The sequence below is a fragment of the Eptatretus burgeri genome, chromosome 7 (assembly GCF_056783735.1).
Source record: "Eptatretus burgeri isolate ZD-2024b chromosome 7, Ebu_testis_v1, whole genome shotgun sequence".
Classification (NCBI taxonomy): domain Eukaryota; kingdom Metazoa; phylum Chordata; class Myxini; order Myxiniformes; family Myxinidae; genus Eptatretus; species Eptatretus burgeri.
In genome coordinates, this window is record NC_140967.1 from 33,083,113 (window position 1) to 33,104,711 (window position 21,599).

General features: G+C 41.6%; 2 protein-coding genes and 1 non-coding gene across 14 annotated transcripts in view; 1 reads left to right on the forward strand and 2 right to left on the reverse strand.

The window, feature by feature from the left end:
- LOC147022981 (uncharacterized) overlaps positions 1-18,764 on the forward strand; it is a 140,995-nt gene extending 122,231 nt beyond the window's left edge. For all 6 annotated transcript variants that reach the window (XR_015059977.1, XR_015059975.1, XR_015059976.1 and 3 more), the window contains one exon: positions 17,733-18,764. Coding sequence is in view for 3 of the 6 variants with exons in the window: in XM_085887980.1 (XP_085744106.1) it covers positions 17,733-17,815 (83 nt within the window). In the remaining 3 variants the exon portion in view is untranslated. The remainder of the gene's footprint in view (positions 1-17,732) is intronic.
- LOC147022980 (uncharacterized) overlaps positions 1-21,599 on the reverse strand; it is a 268,630-nt gene that overhangs the window by 138,597 nt on the left and 108,434 nt on the right. The window contains exon 3 of one of the 7 annotated variants that reach the window (XR_015059981.1): positions 3,174-3,305. The exons of the other annotated variants lie outside the window; for them this stretch is intronic. The gene's annotated coding sequence lies outside the window, so the exon portion shown is untranslated. The remainder of the gene's footprint in view (positions 1-3,173; positions 3,306-21,599) is intronic. 7 annotated transcript variants of the gene reach the window in all.
- TRNAH-GUG (transfer RNA histidin (anticodon GUG)) lies at positions 11,694-11,765 on the reverse strand. Its single transcript has one exon. It is a non-coding gene; the product is annotated as a tRNA-His (tRNA).

Below are 21,599 nucleotides of genomic sequence, written 5' to 3' on the forward strand. Positions count from 1 at the left end.
TGGACTCATGAATCAAAATTTGAAATCTTCGGTTCATCATGTTGGGGTTTTTGTACGCTGTCGAGTAGGCGAAAGGATGGTTCCTCAGTGTGTGACACCAACTGTCAAACATGGAGAAGGAAGTGTGATGATCTGGGGCTCTTTTGCTGGATCCAAAGTCGGCATCTTGCACAGAGTGACTGGCACCCTGAACCAAAAGGGCTACCACAGCATTTTGCAGCGCCATGCAATACCCTCTGGTCTACGCCCAGTTGGTCAGGGGTTCATCCTACAGCAAGATAACGACCCAAAACATACCTCCAGGCTGTGTCAGAACTACCTAAGAAGAAAAGAACAAGATGGTAGGCTTCTAATCATGGAATGGCCAGCACAGTCTCCAAACTTAAACCCCATCGAGCTGGTTTGGGATGAATTGGACAGAAGGGTGAAAAAAAACCTACAAGTGCAACACATTTGTGGGAACTTCTGCAACAGTGCTGGGAAGAACTTTCCGAACAATATTTGATTTCCATTGTCGAAAGAATGCCACGAGTATGTTCGGCTGTTATATCTGCATAAGGGGGCTACTTTGATGAGTCAAAAATTTTGATTAAATATTGTTCAACAAAACGATTCCATGATTTATTTTTATCTGCAATTGTTTATTTGTTCTTTGCTTAAATTTCAGAGTACATTGAAACATTAAACTTCTTAAATTTCAGTAAAAACTGGAAAAATGGGGGTGTTCGAAAACTTTTGACTGGTAGTGTATGTGTGTATATATATATATATATATATATATATATATATATATATATATATATATATATATATATATATATATATATATATATATATATATATATATGGTCGGTCAAAAAAGTAACGGGACTGACTTCACAGAAAATTTATTCCAAAAAATATATTGAAATCACAGCTTGTCCCCTTCAAAATAGTTTCCCTCCAATCTCACACACTTGTCCATCCTCTTCTTGCATGCTTCGATGCGCCCATGGAAGGCTTCTTCTGGAATCCTCCAGAGTTCCATCGTCACAGCCCTCTTGATGGCCTCCACATCAGGAAATCGGGTCCCCTTGATCACCCCCTTGAGCTTGGGGAATAGGAAAAAATCACAAAGGGCCAAGTGTGGCGAAAACAGGGGTTGCTCCAGAGTTGGCACGTTCCTCTCTGCCAGAAACTGTCGGATGTTTAGGGGACTGTGAGCAGGGGCGTTGCCATGGTGGAGCACCCAGGCATTGTTCTCCACAGATCCCTCCTCTTGTCCCGGACTGATCTCATGAGGCACCGGAGGATCTCCTTGTACACGTATTGATTCACTGCTTGACCCTGTGGTAGAAACTCGACGTGGATGATGCCCTTGATGTCAAAAAACGCGATGAGCATCACCTTGACCTTTGACTTTGACTTGACCTTTGACTTGACCTATATATATATATATATATATATATATATATATATATATATATATATATATATATATATATATATATATATATACATCCTTGCTTTCCTTGGTCTTGGTGATGCCGGACTTTTCCACTGTCAACTCTGCCATTTGGTCTCAGGCTCGTGTTCGAATATCCACGATTCAACGCCAGTAATGACTCTCCTGAGCAGGTCTGGATCGTCCTCGAGGCGCTCGATAATGTGTTGACCGACAGTGACTCTTTGCTCTTTCTGGTCCTCGGACAACAGCTTGGGGACGATCTTTGCGCACACCGTGCGCATTTGAAATTTTCAATGATGATGCGCCAGACAGTGTCCTTGTTGATGGAAAGTTCCTCAACAATCATCCGCACAGTGTGTCGACGATCTGCGCACATCATCTGCTTCACAAGCTCAATGTTGTCCGCCGTTCTGCTCATTGAAGGTCTTCCACACCGTTGATTGTCTTCAACCTCCTCCCGTCTCTCTTTGAACCTCTTGTGCCATTGAAATGCACGTGTATGTGACATCGTTTCTTCCCCGTAGACTCGCTGCAGCATTGCGAAGGATTCGGAAGGTATTTTGCCAAGCTTGGCAAGAAACATCACATTGGCTCTCTGCTCACGACTCATAGCACGACGACTCAGAGTAGATAACGTGTAAAGTACGACCTGTAAAAAATCACACAATAAGTGCAGTCAACCATCACCAATCATATATATTGCTGGAATGTTGCGAAAGGCTGTGACACAACCCGTTCATTCAAGTTGTGTAAGTGGAGCACACAGCAGGCTCAGTCCCGTTACTTTTTCGACGGACCTTGTGTATGTATATATATATATATATATATATATATATATATATATATATATATATATATATATATATATATATATATATATATATATATATATATATATATATATATATATATATATATATATATATATATATATATATATATATATATATATATATATATATATATATATATATATATATATGTATATATATATATATATATATATATATATATATATATATATATATATATATATATATATATATATATATATATATATATATATATATATATATATATATATATATATATATGTATATATATATATATATATATATATATATATATATATATATATATATATATATATATGTATATATATATATATATATATATATATATATATATATATATATATATATATATATATATATATATATATATATATATATGTATATATATATATATATATATACATATATGTATATATATATATATACATATATATATACATATATAAACATATATAAACATATATACAGTATATATATAGTACATTCATACCTCATTTATTAAAAACGTAATGAAGCTGCATGCATTCGAAGCCTTCAAATTCGGGAGCGATTGAGGCAGCGGTCTGGCCAATACACCACCCAAAGAATGGGATGAGTAATATTTTTCATAAATGAAGGTTTTTGTAAGTAATTATTCCAAGGTGTCAATGCTGAATCGTGTGAATGTATCGTTTAGCGCTATTCCTGGTGGTCGTGGCCATAACAAGTGATAATGTAATAAAATATGTTTATTCTCTGCACGAAAACCATAGATATAGATATATATATATATATATATATATATATATATATATATATATATATATATATATATATATATATATATATATATATATATATATATATATATATATATACACATACATACATACCGGGCATAGTGGCGTGCGCCTGTAATCCGGCTACTCGAAGGCTTGGGTTGGAGGATCGCTTGAGGACGGGGACTCTGCACTGGGCAGGGTGTGGAGCAGCCTGGAATCATGGCGAAACCCAAATCCTGATCCCTGTGTCATAAGAGGCGACCAGGGTTGCGTCAGGAAGGGCATCTGGCGTAAAACCTGTGCCAAATCAGTATGCGGATCATAACGGATGATCCGCTGTGGCGACCCCTAACGGGAGCAGCCGAAAGACGAACAACAACTTATATATATATACATATACATATATGGATACACACATACATATAGGACAACTACGTATGATTACCTTTTCAAACAGTGACTACTGCTGTATTACACTAAAGTGAAAGGGATGCTAACGTACCTGAGCCGAGATCTACTGTAATGTATATAACCCAAAGAGGATATATAGTAACATGACCCTTCCTGACACTCTGTGGGGAATGGGTGAACCAGTTAGCTGAAAATTGTAACTTGTGCTCAGGGGTGAAGGGATAGAAAAGGGAGTGAGAGAAGCGATATAAGTGAGAGTGGATAAAGGGATTGAGGGAAAATTGTGAAGCGGTAGAAGGGAATGGCACGATGGGAGAAGGGGTTGCTGAGTAAATAGATTAAAGGGAGTAAGTTTTCATGTGTTATCTGCAATGGGCCATCTCGTATATCTTTAAAATTGAATTCCAGCTACAGTTTCCCATCCACTTCTGTTCAAGCACACCCAGGGCCGCCAAGAGCCAGAATGGGCCCTGGGGTTGCAGTGGAAGACTAAGCTTTAATGTCCTGTTCAATCTTTCTTTTTTTCATCAACAACCTCTGTGGAGGCGTCCGTATTTTCATCATCAGAAACACTGTACTACATAATGAAAAATTGCGGTGTTATTCACTTATTCCTACATGCAGATTCGTGCAAACCATAATATCCAGATGGGGTGTGGCTAACACTCCTTTGTTCATTACATCATAACTGTGATTGTTATTTTGTAAATTGTTCCCACAGTAGTTTATTTTACAGGGAGGGTGCAACTGCCCATGTCAGGGATTCACCCTCAATGGCTTGGAGGGAGATACAAAATGAAGCTTATAGTCCATGGGCCCAGGCCAGATATTCCACTTGTCGGTACCATCTAAGGAAACCAATACTAGTTATGATTTTTGAATTGGTGTATATATATATATATATATATATATATATATATATATATATATATATATATATATATATATATATATATATATATATATATATATATATATATATATATATATATATATATATATATATATATATATACAGTGGGGAGAACAAGTATTTGATACACTGCCGATTTTGCAGGTTTCCCACTTACAAAGCACGTAGAGGTCTGTAATTTTTATCATAGGTACACTTCAACTGTGAAAGACGGAATCTAAAACAAAAATCCTGAAAATCACATTGTATGATTTTTAAATAATTAATTTGCATTTTATTGCATGAAATAAGTATTTGATCACCTACCAAACAGTAAGAATTCCGGCTCTCACAGACCTGGTAGTTTTGTCTTTCGAAGCCCTCCCATTCTCCACTCATTACCTGTATTAACTGCACCTGTTTGCACTCGTTATCTGCATAAAAGACAGTTGTCCACACTCAATCAATCAGACTCCAACCTCTCCACAATGGGCAAGACCAGAGAGCTGTCTGAGGACATCAGGGACAAAATTGTAGACTTGCACAAGGCTGGAATGGGCTACAGGACAATAGGCAAGCAGCTTGGTGAGAAGGCAACAACTGTTGGCACAATTATTAGACAATGGAAGAAGTTCAAGACAACAGTCAACCTCCCTCAGTCTGGGGCTCCATGCAAGATCTCACCTCATGGAGCCTCAATGATCATGAGAAAGGTGAGGGATCAACCCAGAACTACACGGCAGGACCTGGTCAATGACCTGAAGAGAGCTGGGACCACATTATCAAAGAAAACCATAAGTAACACACTATGCCGTCATGGATTAAAATCCTGCAGCACACCCAAGGTCCCTCTGCTCAAGCCAGTGCATGTCCAGGCCCATCTGAAGTTTGCCAATGACAATCTGGATGATCCAGAGGAGGAATGGGAGAAGGTCATGTGGTCTGATGAGACCAAAATAGAGCTTTTTGGTTTCAACTCCACTCGCCGTGTTTGGAGGAAGAATAAGGATGAGTACAACCCCAAGAACACCATCCCAACCGTGAAGCATGGAGGTGGAAACATTATTATTTGGGGATGCTTTTCTGCAAAGGGGACAGGACGACTGCACCATATTGAGGGGAGGATGGATGGGGCCATGTATCGCGAGATCTTGGCCAACAACCTCCTTCCCACAACAACAGCATTGAAGATGGGGTGTGGCTGGGTCTTCCAGCATGACAACGACCCGAAACACACAGCCAGGGCAACTAAGGAGTGGCTCCGTAAGAAGCATCTCAAGGTCTTGGAGTGGCCTTGCTAGTCTCCAGACCTGAACCCAAAAGAAAATCTTTGGAGGGAGCTGAAAGTCTGTGTTGCCCAGCGACAGCCCTGAAACCTGAAGGATCTGGAGAAGATATGCATGGAGGAGTGGGCCAAAATTCCTGTTGCAGTGTGTGCAAACCTGGTTAAGAACTATAGGAAACGTCTGATCTCTGTCATTGTAAACAAAGGTTTCTGTACCAAATATTAAGTTCTGTTTTTCTGATGTATCAAATACTTATTTCATGCAATGAAATGCAAATTAGTTATTTAAAAATCATACAATGTGATTTTCAGGATGTTTGTTTTAGATTCCGTCTTTCACAGTTGAAGTGTACCTATGATAAAAATTACAGACCTCTACGTGCTTTGTAACTGGGAAAACCTGCAAAATCGAGAGTGTATCAAATACTTGTTCTCCCCACTGTTAGGGTTATATATATATATATATATATATATATATATATATATATATATATATATATATATATATATATATATATATATATATATATATATATATATGTACAGATCATATTTTGATGTGATAACCATTGCAGACTGGCAGCTTATTGGTAGTTATCATCTCTGGAATGTACCCACCCTCCGCATAATGAAAGCGAAAAGGCAAACTCAGAAACATTCACTAATGATGCAATTGCTGTTTCCACATGGGGCTAGAATGAACTGCAAACCACAAATAAATGTCTGAAATGCTTTATTTCTACCATCCGAATAATCCTTTCTGTCATTCCTGAAGGCAGAATTTGTTTTCGGCAGAAAGGGGTGAACAACAGGGCCTATCAAAATGTTGCTGATTAGTGATTTTCAGTACATTTTAATTTATAATATTGTCATACAAGTTCCCTGGGTAGTGCTACTGAACCACAGCAGCCTACAACATGCACATGTTGTATGAGGAAAACATTTATGAACATTTTACAAGTTTTTACCACAGTTAAAGGAATTGCCCTTCCCCTACCCTAGTTCCAACAAGTGTCCAAAATGTGAAATTTATGGATAACCCAAATTTCACCACGCTACTGTGGCAGGTTTATGTACTATGTTTTACTCATGCATATTTGTAGCCATGAATGTCCTTGTGATTGTGCCAAAACATTCACACCATGGATCAGTAGTCTAGTCTTCATCACGGTTATTAGCAGAGTCCTCGAGGTGTACAACCTTTTCCTCGACATTAGCGGGCTGGTTGCTGCAGGTTCGCAACTTGCACATGTCAGTGCACTTCAGGCTATTGGCAAGGCACGTGCAGTCTGAGAGTTTGCACGACCGTCCACACTTGCAGGATAGCAGTTGCAACACTGCATCTGGTGCTGGAGAACCCTGCATCCACTCGATGACCAGCTTCCCGTCATCATCAGTGGTCCATCCACAACCCTTGGGACTTGGAACATAGGGTTGGCATTGCAGACAGCGCCTCCAAATAGCAGCCTGGTAGTTTGCACGGAGGACGTGCATGAAGAGGCAGTCTTCACATGGTGGTCGCTGACTGGACACTATCTCTCCCCGTCTGGCACAGAAGAGTTTATGTCGGAGTTCATTGACTTTCGTGATGTTGGTAGACGGCACGTACATGTGGCAGGTGACCTCTTGCAGCTTCTGAAAGAGCTCGGTGGATACTTCCCATGAATGACCGAGCTGACTGAAGGCCTCTTGGTAGGTCTAATCCGACTTCATTTGCTTCAAGGCGCCAAACTTTCCCCAGCCTGCAAAGGCACTGACTGTATCACAACCGGAGAACACGTGCAGTCCAACCAGGGCATCACAGACACTGTCTCCCATCGATCGAGCAAGCTTGTCAATGTCTAGGAACCTTGTGCGGGTTTGCGTACCACACTTCTGATACACGGGGCATGGGATGTCCTTATTGAAGGCAAGACACAGCACGAGGACATCTGTATCTTCGGCAGTGATCACCACAGCCTTGTACCCAGCCTCTGCTGCATGCAGAGCATGCAGAAGCATTCAGGTGTCTGCTTCCTCCTGCGTGGACTTCAGCTCTGCCACTTCCTCCCAGTGGTCCTTGGTTTCTTTTTGTTTTTTTTATTTTCCCCCAAAACGTCAATATCTCAGAATGGTAAAATGGTAAAAATGCAAAATACATACACTAAGCTGCTCTTCTGGAACGGTTATCACATATTGAAATAATCATATTGTCCCTACCAATAACTTAGTAGCCCTAAAGTTTGGTTTCCTCAGATGGTACCGATATATGCCTGGGCCCATGGACTATTCCCCCGGTGTTTTATCGTCACAAACAATCATTATTAAGGGCCCCAATTGGGTATGGGCCCGGGGTATCCACCCCCCCACCCATCCTCTCAGTGCCCCTGAGCACACACACCACCACAGGGAGCTATTTTGGCGACATACATATACCCACATACATACACACCCACATATATATACACCCACATACATACATACCCATGTACATACCCACAAACATACATACGCACAAACATACACACATACTTACATACATCCCCACACATACATATATACATACCGACAAACATACACACACATACATACCCACATAAATACAGCTATACATACATACATACATACCCACATACATACATATATACATACCCACGTACATACATGTATTATACAGACATACGTACATACATACCCACATACATACATACCCAGTAACCACGTATATACATATGTACATACATACCCACTAACATACAAGCATACCCACGTACATAATATATACAGACATACGTACATACATACCCACATACATACATACCCACGTACATACACATATGCAGACATACGTACATACATACCCACATACAGACATAAGTACATACATATATACATACCCACATACATACAGACATACGTACATACCCACGTACATACATATATACAGACATAAGTACATACATACCCACATACATACATATGTACATACATACCCACATACACACATATATACAGACATACGTACATACATACCCACATACATACATACATACAGACATATATACATACACACATACATACACACACATACACACATACATACCCACATACATACATACCCACATACATACATGCGGACATTACATACATACGTACATACATACGTACATACATACATACACACATACATACTGTTGTGGCAGGTGACCTGTGGAAATTTGCAATACACCAGAAAGATCCCCAGGTTAGATATATCGATAAGTTCATGTGTAGTTAGTCCACACCCGTTGTTTCGAGGGAATATGTGTGATTCATCTGGGCTGCGACGCTTTGAGTTAGCCATTTTTCTTTACCCGTCGTTATTTTGGTACAACCACGCCATCTCAACAACCACGCCATCCACACCACAACGCCACTAAAGGAGCAACGAAACCAGCCCCACCCCAATTTCTCCTCCGGTAAACAAGTTTGACAGTTGGAAACCAACTCCCGCCCCAATTTCTCTGGAATGTTCCTCCCCCCCCCCCACCCACACGCCGCGAAGGGCGGGGCGGACGCAGGAGAAATAAAAGGGCAAGAGGAGCGCTTGGAAAAAGAGAGCGGATAGCAGAGACTTGGGGGCAGTCGTGTGGAAGTTTTGGTCGTCGTGGTCTTGGTCCAAGTCTGTCGTGGTCCAAGTCTTCGTCGTAGTCAGACTTGGGGCAGTCGGGTGGAAGTCTTGTCCCAGTGGTCGTGGGAAGAAGGCGTCACGACCTGCCCACCGTTGCAAGGCCCGAGATCAGGCGCGGCTGTCCTAGTGGCCGTGGGAAGAAGGCGTCACGACCTGCCCACCGTTGCAAGGCCCGAGATCAGGCGCGGCTACGCTAGTTGCCGTGGGGACGAGACGTCGCGACCTGCCCACCGTCGCACCACGAGGGTGCGGGTAAGACCCTTCGGTCTCGTGGGCCTTTTCAGTCATCCACGGCCCACGACCATAAAGGTCTACGGACCCCGTCTACCCCCTTGCCTGTGAGGGAGGTCTTTCTTTGTTTTTGTATGCATGCTGTGGCGCTGTGTCCTGCCAAGTAGAAACTGTGTAAGTGCTTGTAAATAATAATTATAGTCGGTCGTATTGCTTTTGCATTCTATTTGTTGCTTGTATATTGCATGATTCCTTGCTTGTGTTGTGTGTGAAATGTATCCCGTTCGTCGTCTCTCCCCATTGAAAGTGCCATCTTGCATCACGTAAGGGATTGGTAGTGGGTTTCGACACCCAGTAAATAATCTGAACCGTCGATGTCGATGATAACTCCGCTCGGTTATTCCTGCAGCACGGAACGAGCCGCTTAAGCGGTTCGTGTCCGGAGTCGACCTGCGGCGTGAAACAACTCCTCGGTGCGCTACCCGCGCGGGTACTTAGGTATATCGACATTCGGCGATTCACCCTATTTCGCGCGGGTAGAATGCTGACTGGGTTGTGGTGAGGTTAAACCCCCACCCTTGGCAAGCTCCTTGGTGGTAGTTCCAAGAGGGTCACGACAGAATTGTCCGTTCCGGTGGGCGACGCGTCGCGATTTGAGTTACGTGGCCGGGTGGGCGAAATTCGTAACAATGCATGCATACATACACACATACATACATACATACATACATACATACAAGCAGGTAGGCGGCGAGGGATCGCTGAGCATGGAAACTACAAAATATAGAAAAAATGGATGTCATATAGGGAATTGCCTTAAGATTATGCATATCAAATCTCATCCAGTTCCATCTACTGATAACTACTCGGTATCCATTTGAATGAAAAGTACCGAAAATGCGTTGGAAATCGGAAATCCCCAAAGTTTGAGGGGGTGCTGTGGGTGAACAAAGATCTAAATCCAAAATCCGGCTCGATCGTTTGTGCACAATGTATTCCAGACATTTAGTGTGAATTTTCATGACCTTCCGACCATAACCCGAGGAGGAGTAGCATTTGGCGCGAAGGCCCCTCCAGCTCTCGCATATTATCGATTTTTGCCCTTTGACCCTGACCTAAGCGAAATACGTCAATATGTCCTGAGGCAAAGTTGTAGTACTCATTGAGTCCCATGAACCTGCAAAGTTTCATTCGTATCGATGCACTCAGCTGGTCGCTAAGGGGCCTTCAATTTTCGTACATACCCTAATTGTCGGGGGCGCTGCGGTTAAAGTATTCCATAGATATCACAAAAACCGGAATATATTTGATAGAGCATCACCTGTAGATCATTCGTGCCAAATTTCATAACCATACGTGGGATAATGGCTTTCGGAATCGATGTCGCGAGAACGGTACCGATTTTGAAGGTTTTTCGGTTGTTGTTAGGGAACCAAAGCGTCCCTAGCAACAATCACAATTTCCAAAGCACGAGGTCATAAGATCTACCACCCGAGTTTGGTCAAAATCCGCCCACGTTTACTACCAATTATGCTGATGACAGACAAACAAACATCCAAACAAACAGACAGAATTACTGACAATAAGGGTCACCTGGTTCGGCGACCCAACATACCCACATACGTGATAGCTGCATTAGAGGAAGGTAGCCACCAATGGTTTTGAATGTGACGATGGTAGCCAACTTTGCAAACTTTTGTGACCGTGTTCCGTTGGCAAGGGGTCGCTGACTGCTCGCCATAAGCATCACACTTGATCGCTTGGCAAGCAGCTTGCAAAGTGGTTAATGTGGAACGTTTGGCTTGGCAAGCGATAGCAAGCCGCTTGCGAACACATCCCAGGTTTTATGGCGAAACAGCAAATACTTAATTCAGGAAATAATTTACACACAAAATGAACCCTCAGAATGGGTAAACGGCAAGTCGGGGAATAAACGCCGTGTCAGTCTGATGTTGGGAGATATTGTGTTATTTCGCACCATAACCTGACAATACGTCACATCATTTATTATTCACCTTTTTTGGAGAGGGATTCACTATTCACGGACCGAAAACGAAGGTAAAGTCGGTTTAACGTTGGAGAAAAATATTACAAATGTTGGTGGAGGTTCTTGTTATGATTGTAAATTAAAATGAACCCGCTGCCGAGTCATGGAGTCCGCAATGCCGTGACTCGGATTCGAACCGAGGTTGCTGCGGCCACAACGCAGAGTACTAACCACTATACGATCACGGCGAGCTACGTGGGACACGATGATGCATCCTTTTGTTCTATTGTTGATTGGCTTAATTTACTAGCGGTGTAATATGGAATAGGCAAAGCCTAGAAAGCGTTGTTCTGGTTGGTTGATATTGTTTTCAACCATAAACTGGTTGGTGTGTCCACGCAGTGGAAGACGGTGTCTTTTTTTATTTTTTTTTTGCAATCGTGTGTTGTTGCTTGTTATCTCCATTGATGATTGATTATAATGAATGTGGGTCTCAGAAGGTGTAATGGAGCCCGTGTGTGTGTGTGTGTGTGTGTGTGTGTGTGTGTGTGTGTGTGTGTGTGTGTGTGTGTGTGTGTGTGTGTGTGTGTGTGTGTGTGTGTGTGTGTGTGTGTGATATTAGGACATATAATATTTATTGCAGTGTCATGTGTGTGCGTGTATATATCTATATATATATATATATATATATATATATATATATATATATATATATATATATATATATATATATATATATATATATATAGAGAGAGAGAGAGAGAGAGAGAGAGAGAGAGAGAGAGAGAGAGAGAGAGAGAGAGAGAGAGAGAGAGAGAGAGAGAGAGAGAGAGAGAGAGAGAGAGAGAGAGAGAGAGAGAGAGAGAGAGAGAGAGAGAGAGAGAGAGAGAGAGAGAGAGAGAGAGAGAGAGAGAGAGAGAGAGAGAGAGAGAGAGAGAGAGAGAGAGAGAGAGAGAGAGAGAGAGAGAGAGAGAGAGAGAGAGAGAGAGAGAGAGAGAGAGAGAGAGAGATCCAATATTTCATGCATAACGTGTGTATACAATGTATCATGTCATGTATATTGTGTGTACAATATGTCGCGTATATTGTGTGTATATAACATGTACAATATGTCACGTATATCGTGTGTTTATAATACTAGTACGTGCCCGTAAATAAATATTCAAACCGCGAGCGACAAACTACCACACAGGCCGTTTCTTCACTCTCGCGTGCCCGTACGTGCGTGGCCCGGAAGTTCGAATATTATTCGCAATGTAGTTTTAATACCCAATTATTCAATTAGCGCCAACGTATTTTACCTTTTCGCAATGTCGTGGCAAGGAAAAACAAAAAGAGAAGAGAAAATTTTTTTACTTCCTGGTTCGGAGCATACCAGCACTCTGATGTTACCGAAATTTATACACCGACTAATATGAAAACGATCATAACTTGGGGCATTGTGTTTATCTATAAATGCGCATAAGAAATCGAGAAATTATTAGAATACACGAAGTCATCATTATCCAGAAGTCCGTACGTTGTAACCCGTAATGGATCCGGAAGCCTGTACGTTGTAACCCGTAATGGATCCGGAAGCCCGTACGTTGTAACCCGTAATGGATCCGGAAGCCCGTACGTTGTAACCCGTAATGGATCCGGAAGCCCGTACGTTGTAACCTGTAATGGATCCGGAAGCCCATACGTTGTAACCTGTAATGGCGAACCGCGGCTGAGCTTCCCTTTCCCATCGGCCACGCCTACGCAACGTGTCCATCATTGATTTGGTAAATAAATGGCCATAACTTGGGAAGCACTTGTCCGATTAATATCAAACCTTGAAAAGGCACATCCTCGGGTCCCCAGCAATATACCTGGCAAGTTTCAATTTGATCGGACCAGCGGTTGTCGAGAAACAGCGGTCACAGACACACACACACACACACACACACACACACACACACACACACACACACACACACACACACACACACACACACACACACACACACTGCTGGAATTATAGATAGATGTACAATATGTCACATATATTGTGTGTATATAACATGTACAATGTCACGTATATTGTGTCTAACATGTACAATATCTCACGTATATCATGTGTATATAACATGTACAATATGTCACGTATATCATGTACATAATATGTACAATTTGTCACGTTTTTGTGTGTTTATAATATGTACAATATGACACGTATATCGTGTGTACATAACATGTACAATATGTCACGTATATCGTGTGTTTATGTGTACAATATGTCACGTATATAATGTCACGTATATCGTGTGTATATAATTTGTACAATATGTCACGTATATCGTGTGTATATAACACGTACAAGTCATGCATAACATGTGCATATAACATGTATATGTCATGCATAATGTGTGTACATAATATGTACAATATACCACTTTTATCGTGTGTTTATAATATGTCACATATATCATGTGTATATAATGTCACATATATCTGTATATACGTGTGTTTATAATTTGTACAATATGTCACATATATCGTGTGTATATAACATGTAAAAGTCATGCATAATGTGTGCACATAATATGTGCAATATGTTACGTGTATAGTGTGTTTATAATATGTACAATTTGTCACGTATATCATGTGTACATAATATGCACAATATGTCATGAATATCGTGTGTACATAACTTGTACAATGTCACGTATATAACTTGTACAATATGTCACGTATTTCATGTGTACATAATATGGTGTGTACATAATATGTCACGCATATCGTCTGTTTAGAATATGTACAATATGTCACGTATATTGTGCGTTTATAATATGTACAATATATCACATATCGTGTGTGTATATAATACGTATATGTCACGTATAACACAAGTACATAATATGTCACGTATATCCTGTGTATATAATGTCACGTGTAACGTATGAATACATGTATATTATGTCATGCATAACATGTGCAATATATCACATATTACGTGTGTATATGACATGCATTATGTCACATACAGTATAACATGTATGTAAAAAAACGTGCAATATGTCACGTATCATATGTTATTCATAACATGTGCAATATGTCATTCATAACGTGTGTATATAACACATGCAAAATGTCACGTATATCGTGTGTATATAACATGTATAAGTCATGCATAACTCAAACTTTCCAAGTTTGACCCAAGGGACCCAAGGTGGACTTTTATGAGTAATGATTTCCTTCTTGCCACCCTACCGTACAGGCCAAACTTGTGGAGTGCTTGGGATATCGACGGAGTCGATACATAAGAATTGACTAAGTTTCTGTACAGTGGTGTAGATTGGAATAATTTTCTTCTGTCTTCCTGGACTGTGAAACCACAGCTCATCTGCACCCATAGATGCATTGTGATGACAACAGAGTACCGCGACATCAGTATCTGGAGTGAAAATGATAGCACGTGTCTGCTGACCTGCACAACGTCTTGTAAAAAGTGCAGTATGCACAAAGATTCGACTGTCAGTTTCCTCGTGGTCACACTCATACTCTGTGCAAACTCTATGACCGTCATGTCTGACCCATATTGCCTTGCCTTCTGGTCTGCCGATGCCTGAGTGTCTTTGAGCCTCACTAGCATAGTCTCACACCAATCTGAGATGACAAACTTGAGGAGATTCTCCTTGTTCTTGTTGCTTGTCAGAAAGTTTCTTAGACTCGAGGGCAGTTTTGTTTCTCTGCCTTTGATCTCTATCTCAACAGTTCTTCCGTGAGATCTTCTGTCTTTAACAACCTTTGATGGAGTTGGGGATATCATATCTGTCGGGCACAACATGGACTTCTTCTGCATGTCTGAATCAACAGAGTATTTGATGTGCAAACGTGTCTGCAAAGTCACCAAATGTTTGCATTGATCCTTTTGGTGTCATGTGCACAATGGCCATCAGGTCAATAATGTATGCTGAGCACTGTGTCTGTCTGATAGAGCTCATTAAGGTTGGCCATATAAAATGCTCTTTGCTGCCTGAAGATCTTACCCTGAATCTGATCAAGTAGATTGTTGAACGCCTTATCATATGGTATATTTGCTGCCGGTTCACTCATTTGGCTGCATGATGACACAGATACGTACTTTTTGTAGCAACCTCTGTGATATTTTGCATCCAGTGCAATGAGATCCTCACCAAGATTTCTTCATATCATCATTTTATCTTTTCTATGTTGGGCTGCTTTTAATAAAGTTCCATGCACTTGAGTTGTAAGGACCTCTGATGTTACCCTTTCACCATTACATTTGGCCTGTTGGCAGATCAGACACAGGGACCAATTTGTTAAGGTAAGAGACTTTCTGGTCTGAGGACCTGACGATGGACCTGCGATGTCTTCAGCAGTAAAACCGCACTCAGTAGGCGTAAGATTTCTGGAACTTGTATAGCTATTGTATCACTCTAGCTCGCGTAGCTTGCTTTGTACCATTTCACATTACTAACAGTCAGCAAGTTCTGATTTACTTTCGGCTCGATTCACTGAGACTTCATCATGTCTCAAACGTGAAGCTTCAATGAACTTCGAATTGGAATATTGAGATGCCGTTTGCAGCTTCTGTCCCTTTATGTCTCTTTGACATTTTATACATTTGTTGAGGTTACTTGATATTCTGCTTTTCTTTAATCCAAGTTTTATACCCGGAATCCTGCTTATACTGCTGTCCATTTTGAATCTGTAATCTGTACCTGTGCACTACAATATGTACTATGAAGCAAAGCACTACTGGTTAGACTACATCTACTGAATCGTTAGGTGTGCGGTTAGTCTATCGAAGCACTTCTGAAGCAGTGTCTAATGCTGCATCAGGGGGAGACTACGTTTTGCTCTTCATGCATCCACTTGGGTTAGCTGTTTTTCACGACAGTCATACCTGAAAAAACCAAGAAAATATGATATGCTAATAGTTTAACAAGATTACTGTTATTTCAACCCCAAAATATATACACAGATCCATGTATAATAATTAGCACAAATATACAATAATTTATCAAAAACATATCATGTAATTTTGAAATGTAAAATATTATGAACAAATACACTTACAAATGTAGGAGGAATGTTTGTTTGTTTTCAAGTGAAAAAACGAACATTTTCTATTTATCTCCGTTGAGGCACTGAGTTTGCACTTGATGACCTTTCTGTGATATTTGTTGAAGGTCAAAGGTCATTATGCTGAGATACATGAAAAAGATGAATGTCCTATAAATGTTTTGAGGGGTCTTTTGTATTTTTACTGTTAAAACTCATAAAGTTACAATAGAAAGACTACGTACCCCTACCCCATACTTATTTCTTCAGTTAAGCCATTGACGCATAACAACATATGTTTTTTGTCGAGCTGTAGCTACCTTGTGCCCACCTAATTTTCTGTACTGCCACCCAGGTGATAAACGATGGTGATGGGCTTATCCAATAAAACAGTCAAACCTTTGCTAGGAGAGAAACTATATGAAAGTGATTTCTAGGCCCCTTCTTGGAGATTGGCTCCCTGACTACTAAGGCAGATTACAAAATTTAAGCTCCAGAATTGAACTTAGCAACAATTCCGACTGCTAAAAAGGGGTGTTGATTTGTCTAATTCGGCCATTGCTTGTGAGTTTCTGGGTGCATGGGTTTGTACGACTGATCGGCCATGGGTAATCGCTTTCCAAGGCAGCCGTTCTGTTAGTGCTTGCTTGAGTGCTTAAGCCACAAGACGAGCACTTAACAAGCTGCTTGGTTGTTCGTTTCAAAGCCACCAGAAGTAAGGCCCCTCGCTTCGCTGATAGAATACCTATGTTTGCATCATTATTCAAAAAAAAAAAAACACGGAATACAAATTAACTTTCACCCTTTAAAAATCGTGAGAATAAATTATTGAAATATCAAGTGCTTTTTCATATCCTTTTCACACCTGTGTTGCAAATAGAGCGACCTGTTTTTGATGCTTTAAAAGGCGGTGTATAATCGGTGTTTTCTGAATCTAATCAATATGAGAAACAGGATTGAATGAGACTTATAAATGAAGGAGAGATTTTTCCACCGGGTTTTATCTAGAACACTGCTGTTAAAAAGAAAATGTTGCTGTTTGGGTGCATTTTATCACCCTGGTATTGCCCTGGTATGCTGCCTATCCTCTCCTCATGCTTCCTTCCCTTACGCTGCCTTCCCCTCCTCTTACACTGCCTGCACTCCCCTCACGCTGCCGGAAGACAACAACAGTGGACATGCTGGTCAATGTTCTACATCAATGCAGTGGCTTGAGAAGTTCATGCTCTGGCTTGAATCGCGATGAAGCATGGCACAAACCCTGACTGCTCTCGCCACCTCAGGGCTGTCTTTATAACTCGAGGCAACGATCCCCTGCCTTGTAACTGGTGAACACCGACTGCGAGGTACACTTCCCTCCAGCTTTTATCTGCTAATGCGAGGCACACAAAAAACGTGAGCACGCCCCACATAGTGACGATGCCTTGTTGAGCGGAAGCATGAAGTAAAATTAAAAAATGTTTTTTTAATAAGATTGATTCCTTTACTCGAATTGTTTCATTCACTTGGAAAGTAATTGTCTTGGGAGCGGAAGTCGGAAGACCCTGGGGTTGTAGATGCATGCTCGGATTGTGCACGTGTGCTGTGCGTGGCATTCGCCTCCATTTTTCCATTGCAGCTAATGGTCTCTGTTATTCCTTTTCAGGTTATTATTCTCCATTCATTTGTATAAACAATGCTTCGATAATAGCAATAGTATGAAATAGGCAAAGCCAAGAAACGAACGAAGAACTGGAGAAAACTAAATATTTGAAAAACCTTTTGAGAAATCCAAACACGGTGGAGTTACTCCTTGAACAAACCTCACATACCACCCCTTGATGTACAGTGTTATTACATTGAATTTGGTGCTCCAATGTTGTGTCATGAAGTATTCAAATAAGCAGATCACCCCTGTCGTGAACCTTGTTAGTTTCTGGTATCGCCTTTCGCGTGCGTTTAAGGAAAACTAATTTTTATCTCTGGTTTGTTGTCCTAGTTATCTTTATTGGTTTCTCGTTTACAAAAGATATCAGTAAATGAAAATAAATTGTTTTTCCTTTTTAATTTGACAAATCGAATCGCAATGGAACATTAACAAACATGGCAGCCTCTACCGTGGTGACGGAGGTAGTGACGTAGTCAACACTATTTCCGAACATGGTGAGGTTGAGAGATCATTGATTTTGGTTCTTTGTTTTTCGTGTTTATGTTATTTAACGAACGAACTCTTCATTCGTTATAATTGTCATCGTTAATAGCTCGCAAGCTTCAATGCATTTTGCCTGATTTGTTACAATGACAATGATGCTATGATGAAGGCTTTTGCATATTTGGTGCAGTCCTGTAATATAGTTGTGGTGCTGGGTTCGGTTGCGAGGAACGGCCGCCAGGTGGAGCAGTAGAGCCATCTCCCACCGAACACCCAGAAGTTAGGTCGTGACTCTTGGACAACTCCGAAGGTCACGGGTCACTTAAGGACCATGCTCGCCAATTCTCCGACGGCGTGGGGTAGCATTAATAGCCAAGTTTCAATATACCTAAGTACCCACGTCGTCAAATTACCAGGGAAGTCACACTCTCAACAGACTCTGTCGAACCGGATCGCTCTAGCGACCTCGGTCCGGTGTAACCGAGCGGAATTACCAAAGTCCGTCAGACCCAATGACAACTTGCGGCACCGACGGCCTCACTATTTCTCAAGCCAGCACCGTGCTGGGTCAATGGAAGAAAACACGGGCAACGAACTGGAACATTTAACAATTGGGGGTTTATTTATAATGGGGGCAATAATCGAGAAGGGAGACACAGAGCAGAGTAACAACCAAATAAAATACAATGTATAATGAAAAGAAAACACTTAAACAATTCTACCTAACAGACTGGTGACACACACACACACACACACACACACACACACACACACACACACACACACACACACCCAAAAGAAATGGATCCTGTCGGGTCTTTATTGGACCCTTCGGCTCGAGAGGGAATGCGAGCTGGGGGAACAGAGCCTGGCCAGATACCTTTCCGCCTCGTGCGGTCACACAGACTCCAACCCACCAGGGTGGGACTCGAGCCCACGATCCTGGCTGCTCAACCACCACCACCACCACGAGGAGCCCCGCCAAAGACTGCAGACCACGATCGCGGCCGACCACGACAATGCGACAGCGACAGACCAAAGCAATGGCCACGATCACTGCTCCGACACACACACAGAGCAATGGCCACGATGACTCCTGTACTCTCCTCCTGCCGACCACGCTACTCTTCCTCTTCTCCGGCCACTCGCCTCCTGATTAGACGAGGGGTTGTCGGGCGATCAGTGGCCTCCCCTCATTGGTCGGGCCGAACACTCCATCTGGCTAAGGCGGAGTCGGCCCTGAGGTAATGAGATTCCTGATTGGACAGGGGGGAACCCCCTCCTTTCCTGGGCGGAGTCGGAGCTCTGAGGTGAGGAAACCTCCGCTCACGTCCGTGGTCGAGCGCACGTGGGCAATGGCGTCGATGGTGCGAAGTAGTGAAGGGCTGATTTGAAGATGTAAAAAACCTGACTATAAAAGAAACCCGCAGCACACACATGAAATTCCCATTAGACATACGGGACGGGACCCTAACTATAAACACATACTTATTGAAATAACTGAACTGCGGAGGCTGCTGACTGTCTGTGTGCAAAAGGCTTAAAAATACGTAATAATATTACATTTCTTGTTCTGTTACGAAATGTCATGAAACAACGTGAACACAACATTCTTGTTTGGCAAACTTCATTCCTTTTAGACCATTCCAATTTCTCTTATTGTTTGTATGTTTTGGGGGTTTATGCCATAGTGATGGACCTTGGGGTTGGGGTACGGAAATTGCAAGGTTGTTGATGCATTTTGGAATCGTGCGCCTGTGCTGTGCTTGACAATATCCTCCATTTTTCCATTCCATCTCATGGTCTCTGTTATTCCTTTTCAGAAATCAAGTGATTTGCCACCTACTCGGTTTGTGTGAGTGAGTCAGGAGTGTTACATTTAGTCAGCACCTCTCGCGGTGAGGGTCCCCTTTCCCTCCTGAAGGTGGCACACGTTCTTCTGCCATTCTGGCACAGTGCACCGAACCTTGCTCACGTGGTCACACCATGTCCACGCTGTGTGTGACACCACCATGTTGCACATAGGGTTCTGCCATGTTGGTTTTGAGAGCATATGCAAAAGTGAAAAAATATGACTGGGAAGTATGAAGAACTTTAATTATAGAGGGAAAATATGGGAAGAGACAAACAGTGGCCAGGGTGACGGGGAGCTTTATACAGAGTCAATCTTGGCCACTGTGAGAACGGGGTGCCACAAAACGGCCAAAGCTTATCCATCATATCCTGGTCATTTATAACTGGGATTACAAAACACTAATGCTTACATTCATTATGAGCTTACATTCACTGCAGAATACTGAGCTGCTCTCGACTGAACTGTCAACACTTGCTAAGTGGTTATATCTAAGCAGTAACTGCTGGATCCAGGAAACTAAAGCATGGCTTTTACACAAACTGATGCGGAATTTTTGGTTTGCCATATATATATATATATATATATATATATATATATATATATATATATATATATATATATATATATATATTTTTTTTTTTCAATGCCAAGTTTGTTTAATGAGATGGTTTCTCCACTGATTCCCTGCCAGGTGGAATGCAAAGCACTTGGTGTGTCAGGTCACTGGGATAACCCGGCACAAAGAGTGGGATAGTCCAGCCTAAGGGCACTCTGTTATTCTGATGCTCTAACACCAGGAAAGCATGCCATGCCAAGAATGAAATTTGGAAAGGCATTAGAAATGCTCGCCTATTTTACTCACTTGTTCAGTTATAACCGCCTTTATGCACCCTGCCAAGACCCATTTAGGATGCAGCAGCAGGCACAGAATCTGGGCTTCCTGCAGGCCATGGGAGCTGTATGTTGGCACAGCGGTGTTTACAGAATTCGTTCAGCGAATAGGAGATCCCTGCTTTGAATCACGATGCCATTCGGAATCTGTAC